The following is an 8,950-nucleotide window of genomic DNA, read 5'->3' as shown; positions in this document are numbered from 1 at the left end:
AGACGGGAGCATGGTTCGGTTGGTCGTCCAAGGAGGTTGGATTTTCTAATGGTCAATCTAAACAGGATAACTGATGTGGAAAAGGGACGGCGCGCCCATACATCCATCCCTTCCTGCTTCGTTCAGTACATATCCATCTGAGCAGCAGGCTATCTATCACCATGATCCATTCACCCCGGTGCAGGCACCCAGATCAGCTCGCCATCCCGTCTTCTCCGTCCCCTGACCGATTCCTATCGGCTTGTCGAATGAACGCACCTCTACTTGAGACTCTCCATACCATGAACCCGACGTCCGTAACCGGATGCAGCGATCAGTGCTCGAAACATCAATTAGATCGAACACAAGGCCAATGCTCTCCCCTCCACCACCTTCCCACCACCCAGATCGCCCACTATCTTCGCTCCAGAATTGTCCGCGCACGAGAAACTGCCTCCCGCCATCTTGCGTTGGCTGTTCGCGCGGATCGACATGCTCGATGCGTAGAGACCGATGACGCACTATCGTAAAGCACACAGAACAGGAAGTGGTTAGCCCAAATTGGCCATTGATCGTTAACATGACCGTCCATGCATGCATGCCCGTATATCGAAGATAACAAGGCGAGGGGACGAGGAGGAGAAGAAGGAGGAGGGGGAGGGGGAGGGCGGAATTGGAGATGAAGAAGGAGAGTTGATTGGAATGAGAAGCGACTGGGGAAACTCACGATCAACAGGCCAATCAGGAAACACAAAGCCGCAACCACACTCCCAAGCGCCATCCTCCAATGCTTCCAGCACCACCACCGACCACGATTCAGACTGAACCAAAACAACCCACTCAACCCAAAGGTGAACCAACTCGCAAACAATGCGCTCGTCAAACCAAGCAGATCATTAAAGACCGGTACCCCCTCGGCAATCACCCAGGCGACAACCCAGAGGACGGCATTGATAGCCACCCAGATGCCCCTCGCCTTAAATGTGGTCTGGTACATGATGTTACCGCCCTTAGCACCGTCCTGGCCACTATTGCGAAAGAGGCGCACATACAGATATTTGACCGCGACATGTCCGTTGACCACGCCCGCCACAACGATCGTCGGGATAGCCACTCCGTAGGCCACTTTTCTGACCAAGGGCCCTGCCGAGTCAAGCGCGGGGGATTTGACCTGATCACCGGCAAAATGGTAAATCACCACCGCGGTGATGACGTACATGGCGACATCACAGCCCTGAAGCAGACAGAGAGCTTTGGGGAAGTCCTCTGGTTTGCGCAACTCACTAATAAAGGTGAAGAAGGCGACATGCCCGGCATAAGCGAAGATAATGTTCGCCACGGCGAGGAAGGCCTGGTGGAACGCGACATCCGCGTTGGGCCAGAGATCTACCTTGCCTATTCGGGGACGGGAGATGGAGATGCTGGCCATGGTGATGGTGACGGCGGCGATGATGGAGATGAACGAGGTGATGGACCACCAGCTGAGGTTCTTGAGCGTGCGAGGGATGGTGAGGAGGAAGCTGAGGGCCATCCCCACGAGCATGAAGACGATGGTACAGGCGGCGTGGCTGGTGATGGCGTTCATCATGATGCTGAACGTCAAAATGTGAGAGCCCATGATGAAGACAAAGAAGAGGAGCTGGCCAACGCCGATGATCTCGCCGCCGATGCGGCCGAAGAGGACCATGCCGGCGTCGGCCATGGAGTGGATGTGTGGGTGGCGGAGTTTGAACTGCCCAATCACGAGGCCCGTGTAGGTGGACAGAGCGCCGAGGGAGAGAAGAAGGATCAGGCCTGGGATCAGGCCGAGGGTGGCGAGGGCGGAGGGCAGGGAGAGGATGCCTAGGGAGACGGTTTCGGCGATCATGACCATGCTTGCTTGCCTGGAAAGCGTGTAAGCCTGGTGAGAAGCTGGTTGGACAGAAGATACAGGTGTAGAGGTGAGTATACCACCATGCCATAGTCCGGTATTGAACGCCACCTTCAGATTCTTGAGCGAAAGGATCTTGCTTGTCGTGGTTGGCAATCTCCGCCACTTGTGGTCCCGATTCATCGGAGGATAGGGTGGCGGCATCACCCTTCTCGATATCTTTACTCGCCTGCCTTTGATGGTGTAAGTCGTCAGTGGATAACAGGTTGAGGGTGAGGCTGGAGATTTGACTCGGATCCTGAGTACCACCGAGAACAGAGGATGAAGCAGCGAAGGAGATGTCGGGGACTGCGAAATCCTTCTGTTCGGTAGAGTCTTCGCTGCTGTCGTGCATGGTGGTACTGTCGAGCTCTTGCGAGTACGCGCTCTCGATGACCGAGAGTTGACGAGCATTGCCAGCAGCCTTGATGAAGGACATTCTGACGACCTTCCGATGCTTTCTTGCGGGATTACGCCCCTCGAGGAGCTTAAATGCAAAATAAACCGGCCGAAGAGGCCTCTGCCCAGTCCTAGTCTAGCACAAGGATGGATAATCGACTATGTAGTAGATGAAATAGTAGTATGCTTCGAGCATCCCTTGGTGAGACCACAGACCACAGACCACAGGCAACAGTGATGCTGCAGAAGGATGGAGAAAATGCAATAGATGAAGGATAGAAACTGAAGTAGACTTGAGAAGTACTGTCATCTGCTGAAGGATGACAGCTGAAGTGGGCGGCGTAAAGTCAAGCCAGGCTGCTGGTAACAAGCGTCGGATTGGAACGAGATGATTTGCCCACGCTGGCTCGAGGGAAAGCTCCACCCATCACGCCGTTCTTGCTCTAGAAACCCACTTGGTCGTTATCGAGATAAAGGCCAGGGGAACTGCCGTGTTTGCTATCCCTGTCAGCCATGGTATGAGTAGCAAAGCTACAATTTGGCCAAATCGTGATTGGCCATCACAGGTATCCACTACAAGAGCACCCTCGCTATTCCATAAAGCTTTCCCCTCGAGGTATGAAAGAGCACCTTGGGTTGGGAACTGATATATGGCATGATCTCGCTGACTTCTTGAATGAAGATGGCATAGTGCTTTGATGTGCTGGACGAAAGGCAATACCAACAGAACTCTTGTGCACAAAAGATATAAATCAATGCCTGACACTCTAAATACCTTCGCTACTTGTTCGCGGGTGAATCATAGCTAATTCCAGGATTCTGCCCAGGTTTCAGCTTCGAGTCGCTCTCGAGAGTGTCTGCCGGTCCATCTACATGCTGTCAGCAACACCATCAGAGGGAGGTATGCCCCACGCTTACCATGTCTAGAATACAGCTTCCTCTCGTACTCCGTAGGAAACCCAGCCTTTCCACTTTCCACGTCTTTCCGCGTCATGCTCAGCTTGCTTTTAGGCAAGCCCATCGAAGCAAGAAAAGTCATGGTATCTTTCCATTCCACCTCTTTTCGTTTCTTGTCCCATTTTAGCTCTTCAGCCATCAAATCGATGACCTTGGGCAGAGCTTCCAACGCAGCTTGCGCATTCAAGAAGGAGAGTCTCGTTCGTCGCGCCAGAACGTCGACGGCTGTCTGGGCATACTCATGGCGTATAGCGTACCGGACCTCGCCGTCAATGAAAGGATACAGGGCAGATATGCGCCTGCCCCGGACGGGGAACCGTTCTTCAGTGGGAGAAGAAAGTGCTGCGACTGTCCAGGCCCGGTCACCATAAGATTGACATAGATGCTTGGCGACTTCGGTCTCGAGGCCGAAATGTTGGATCAGGTTGATAAACAGAGTCTTGGAATAGCCGTGTGCGCCAATGAGCCGGACCTGATGAGTTTGACAGGTTCCATCGAGAGGTGCTGCATCATCGATCATCTCGCTTCCGCTTACCCGGGGAGCACTCAGGAGAGGAGACGTCTGCAGGTCAAAATGTTTGATGGCTTCATCGACCGCGTCTTCGGCCATTTGGCGGTAGGTTGTCCATTTGCCACCCGCACAAGTAAGCAGCCCGGAGTCGGAGACAGTAACAAGATGGTTGCGAACGAGCGACTCTGTATTCTTGGCTTTGGGGTCCTTGACAAGAGGCCGTATGCCCGACCATGCTGCAAGGACATCTCCTCTCCGCACATTGATATCGGGCGCCAAATAGGATTTGATTTCGTTCAAGATCCATCCAATCTCATCTTCACCTGCAATAGGCTGCTCGCTGATTTCAGTAGGAGCGTCGGTCGTTCCGGCAATGGTGTTCCCTTGCCAGGGCAGAAAGAAGATGACCCTTCCATCCGAGGTAGACGGATCTATGAGGCCCATGTTTGCCGGGCTGTAATATCCAGGTAGGACGACATGCACGCCAGAGCTTGGGGCAACGATCTCCTGTTCACCGGGTTCGTCCAGTTTGCGGATCGAGTCGCAGAACGGCCCTGTGGCATTGATAACACCTTTTGCTCGAATCACAAACTGCTCGTCGGGTTGGCCATTCTTGCTCTTGATGACATCTTTGACTACCGCCCCGTTGAGTTTTCCCGAAGCATCTTTCGTGAGGCCCGTGACCTCCATGTGATTGACGACCGTGGCACCATAAAGTGCAGCGGTCGTTGCTATGGAGATGTTCATCCGGGAATCGTTATGCGCTCCATCGTAGTATACCAAAGCGCCAAAAAGATTGTCCTTCCTCAGCATGGGAAATGCATCCAACGCTTTGCTTTTGGGCAGAAAATATGAGCTCTCTATCCCTTCCGATCCAGCCAGGAAGTCGTAGAACTTGGTACCGCCCCAAAAGTATGGTGTCTGCCACCAGTGTTGCACTGGAAGCATGATGGGCAGCCACATTGACAGATGAGGTGCCGTGTGCAGAAAGTATTTCCGCTCCCGCAGAGCCTCCTTGACCAGCTCATATTGGTTCCAGTCCAGCTCCCATACTGCTTTTTCTAGGTACCGCACGCCACCATGGACAAGTTTGGTGCTCTTACTGCTGGTTCCGGCAGCAAAGTCGTCTCTTTCGACCAATGCAACTTTCAAGCCTCGAGTGGCTGCATCAAGTGCGATCCCACTACCTGTCGCCCCTCCTCCAACGATGAGAACGTCGTATGGTTCCAAGTTCTTGGGATCTTCTTCCACCGCGCCTGATTGTGATTGTCCTCGTAAATTGTCGTAGCTTTCCTTCACCTTCCGTGTCAGCGAGCCGCCTCCGGTAGAACCAGCACTCCGTTTCAAGTCCGCGATCTGCTCCTCTCTCGTTTTGATTCGGGGGAATCTTGGGGGTATGAAGGTGCCGTCTTCAGCCGTAGGCGTTGGGACGACGGCGCCCGCGGAACCAGGTATATTGCGAGGTCTGTAGGAGATGTATAGAATGACGCCACCAGCGGTACCTGCAGCCGCAGCGTACAACAATGGCTTGACCAGTCGCCTGGAGTAACGACTGGCCATGACGCTGGAGGGATTGTGCTGATCCTACCAAGGAGTGACTGAGAGCGAGCCCAAATTAGCGGGAGAGCAGCATCTTGCTGGTGTAGCGGGAGGAGGTGCTGGAGACAGCAGGAACTGCACGCTGCGCTGTTTATCCTATTCGACCATCGTAGACGCAGGATTTCCGAAGAAGAGCTTATACAGGTATTGTCAGTGAAGCGTGAATACGAATACTTAATCCCCAGGAATTGGCCATGATCCAAGTTACCGTGATGTCTACAAAGCCGTTCCGAGTTCTTGGTACTGGCGCCCCTTCACCAGCCCAGCTGCCTTTGTACGTCGGGGCAGGTTTGGGCAGGTTTGGGCAGGTTGGGCAGAGAAAAGGGGAGGGGCTACGCATGTGAAAGCCTTCCCCGTTCAAGCAATTTTCAGGCGGTCTACCGTACGTCCGCCACCCCTGTAATCTGGCTATTCTTAGGACGACTTGAAAAGGGTGCAGTAGCTCCGGATGAGCCTGCACGTTTGAGAAGAAAGTACACCATCTGCTTGTTCGCATTGCATTCCGGCACACCTTTTATCCGCGTCCTGGCATGGAACGAGGAGAACACCTACGCTAGAGCCGACAGCCATGGGAGGTATATGTAGATAGAGCGGTAAGAGTTTGCCAATTCCTGTATGGCTCTCTTCCTCTTCTACGTAGCGAATGCCAACGCTTGAACACTAGTAGTGAGGGAAGAGTATAGACAGTGGAACAGCATATTTCGTGCTGATAACCTCTTCAGAGAGCCTCGTCATATTCACGTGAACCTTGGGCGGGATTGATCCCAGGGAGCGTTGCTGTTCGGTCTCGCTTGCGGATATGGCGCAACATGAGGATTATGGCTACCCTGTGCTGGAGGGCCAAATTTGATCCCCATTTCAGGTGTCCACATGCCAGCAGTAGGGCCGGGAGGGACAATAGACGCGCGAGTTGGTTGAGGCGCTGTAAGTGGTTCTTGTTCTAAAGATTGAGGAGGTGGAGGTCTTGATGCTTCGTGATGCTTTTGTCGCTGTAATGTGGCGCTCGTGTCGTGAATCCTCATTGCTGACATGGCTGAAGTCGAGATTTCCCTGGCTTAGATTAGTCTTATATCAGGTTGTGGGAGAGAGGGGTGGCTGTACGACTCGAGATGGCTGGCCTCCATACGCCGTTGATTGACAAAGGCTTTGCAGGAGTCCCTGAAGCGTGCGACTATGTTTGCCAGGTCGTTATAAAACTTTCGACCAACGTCCAGATTCGAAATGATCTCCTTGTACTTAAGATATCCGTTCTCCAGCTCCTGTAGGGCTTGTTCTCGTTCTTTTGTCGACGAATCCCCTTTTCTTGCATTTACAAAGGCAGCATTGGCATCTTGCAATCTGCTGACAATTCCGTCTTGGTCTTCTTGCTCCTTCATGAGCATCTCCCGATCAACCTCATAGTCTTGTAGCCGCTCTTCAAACAGATCTTCGAACTGTGCAGGCTCTATTTTCTGCATAGGAAACTCGCGCTCCAGGCGACCCGTCTCCTTTAGCAGAGCAGGATCTTCTATCATTAGCCCCTTACCAATACTATTTGGCTGGCACACGTACTGATGTCATCCGACCTAGCCTTTTCTCTTAATGCCTCTATCTTCCGCTTTCGTCGTGATTCTAGTCGAGTTACCTCGTTTAAACACGTGCGTAATCGGCTAACCTCACGCTCTATTTGTGGCGTCATGGTCGCTCGTCTAGAGCTCGGCACATAGGATTCAAGCTCTCGACTTGTCCCTGTCAACACCTTCAGGACTCTTTCTGACTCTCGCATCTTTTTCAGGACCAGATCATCACTGCTTGCCGCAGATTTGAGGTAGCCCTCGATTTCAGTGGACTGGGCCCACAACTTTTGACCTGCCAGATCAGAAGGCTGTCGGGACCAACTGTCCGTGCCGTACTTGGCTCTGGCTTTGTCGTCTTCTGCTTTCTCGGCCTTCAGTAGCTCCACACCCTCGGCGTATATCGCCTGATCGTTCGCTTTGAGCTTCGAAGTATCCTCCATCGATCTTTTCAGCCGGTACTCGCCATCCTGCTGTCTAAGCTCTTCGGCCTTGGACACCAAACTTGGTGGTAGCCCAAGTGGTTTTTCCAGCGCCTGCAGGGAGCCCGGAAGGTTTAAAGAAGATAACAGCTCACGTAGCCTGGCAGTCATAGCGTCCAGCTCGGCAACAATACCTTGATTGACCAGCCGATCTCGTCGCTCAACATATATGCTTGCAGCAACATGTACTGCATATGGCACTAATTTGGCAAACAAAGGCCGCCCGAAAGGAAGCCCTTCACCCAGCATGGATATACCGTCTTGGACTTCCTTTGGCGTTTTTGCAGCCACCATGTTTGCCCGGTCCAGCATCTTCAATTCTGATTTTGGTGGGACGGGCTGCAGGTAGATAATATCGTTGTCCTTTTCTGCTCTTTTCAAATCTTCCATGACTTTGCTCTTCAGTCCATTCATGTCTCCAAGGACGGTTCGATTGACCCATTTTGATTCTTTCAGAGCCTCATTAACGCAGGCAAGACTGTCCCGGAGCCTGGCCACCTCTTCACCATACTTTCGCTTCTCGAGACAATCGAGAGACTGTCGGTACTGCGCAGCTGCGGCAAAATGATGGTGCTTGGCGTCAAAATGGTGAATCCATTCTGTGCTGATAGCATCCGATTTGATAGCCCAGTCTGCAGCGGCGGAATAAAAGTCTGATACCTTTGCAGCAAGCCTAGCTATCGTCGCATCCTTCATCTTGTCTTTCACCGCCCTCTGCCAAAAGCACTCTTGCGCCTGCGCTAGACAGAGCTGTTCCAGGCACTCTAGCGTCATCTCATCCATATCTTCTGGTGGTGTCGATCGCATGTCAGGAATCACCTCGGTTTTAAGAAAGGCAAGTACTCCAGCAGCAGCACTCGAGTACTGGCTTGCAGTCTTCAGTCCATCACTTGAGTTTCTGTTCGTCGAGAAGGCGAGCTGGGAATATAGAGCAGCCAGATTGTACAGTATGTTCGCCAGTTCGAATCGTATATTATTCTGTAGTACTGGCGTAGCAGTATTGAACCCCAGAGCAGGGTACCATGGGAAGTCAATCCCGATGTCGATTGGGAACTTCCCGCCAATCCATCGTAACTGCGCTGCATACGCAGTTAACCGCCTGATGCCGCTGATATGTGGCTCTTGCACAGAGATAGCCTCTTCTCGCATGCCATCAATGAGCTGAAGATCCTCCTTGAACATCTCTGGATGCTGCTCATATTTGGTAGATATGTACTGCCGGATGGCTCCTGAGAGGGAGACATGATGTGTACGCCGGAAGGGGAGCTGTAAGATGTTCCTGTTGAAGATCAGAAGACTCTCCTAGTATAGACTCAGCGGACGTACGCTGCCATGGTAATTGTGTCCGCCAACCGCACATCTATCGAGGTGAGAAAAATGATGTCACGGTCTGTTACCGAGTCGGGGTGTTGGAGAGGTTGCTGACATGTTTTCTGCTCAGGGAATTACTTATTTATCACAAGCCCGAATTGCCCTCCTGCACCAGCATTCCCATAGCCCTATATGTGTTATGATTAAATAGAGAGCCACAGACTCATCAGCGTATGCGGATGGCTGTGTA

General features: G+C 52.4%; 3 protein-coding genes across 3 annotated transcripts; all 3 read right to left on the bottom strand.

Annotated features, from left to right (window-relative positions):
• Positions 1-332: 332 nt before the first annotated feature.
• On the bottom strand, positions 333-2,327 carry EPUS_02516 (uncharacterized protein; the record flags this gene model as incomplete). The annotated part of the gene is made up of 3 exons (XM_007805517.1): positions 333-500; positions 707-1,862; positions 1,930-2,327. 3 exons carry the CDS (start codon positions 2,325-2,327, stop codon positions 333-335), a joined length of 1,722 nt encoding a protein of 573 aa, XP_007803708.1.
• Positions 2,328-3,067: 740 nt separating this feature from the next.
• EPUS_02515 (Glycerol-3-phosphate dehydrogenase) lies at positions 3,068-5,315 on the bottom strand (the record flags this gene model as incomplete). The annotated part of the gene is made up of 2 exons (XM_007805516.1): positions 3,068-3,156; positions 3,206-5,315. The coding sequence occupies 2 exons, from the start codon at positions 5,313-5,315 to the stop codon at positions 3,068-3,070; spliced, it is 2,199 nt and encodes a 732-aa protein (XP_007803707.1).
• Positions 5,316-6,091: 776 nt separating this feature from the next.
• EPUS_02514 (pH-response regulator protein palA/RIM20) lies at positions 6,092-8,723 on the bottom strand (the record flags this gene model as incomplete). Its single annotated transcript, XM_007805515.1, has 4 exons — positions 6,092-6,404; positions 6,456-6,858; positions 6,906-8,668; positions 8,716-8,723. 4 exons carry the CDS (start codon positions 8,721-8,723, stop codon positions 6,092-6,094), a joined length of 2,487 nt encoding a protein of 828 aa, XP_007803706.1.
• Positions 8,724-8,950: the final 227 nt, after the last annotated feature.

The sequence above is a fragment of the Endocarpon pusillum genome, assembly GCF_000464535.1.
Source record: "Endocarpon pusillum Z07020 unplaced genomic scaffold scaffold4345, whole genome shotgun sequence".
Taxonomy (NCBI): domain Eukaryota; kingdom Fungi; phylum Ascomycota; class Eurotiomycetes; order Verrucariales; family Verrucariaceae; genus Endocarpon; species Endocarpon pusillum.
This window is presented reverse-complemented; position numbering and strand designations above follow the sequence as displayed.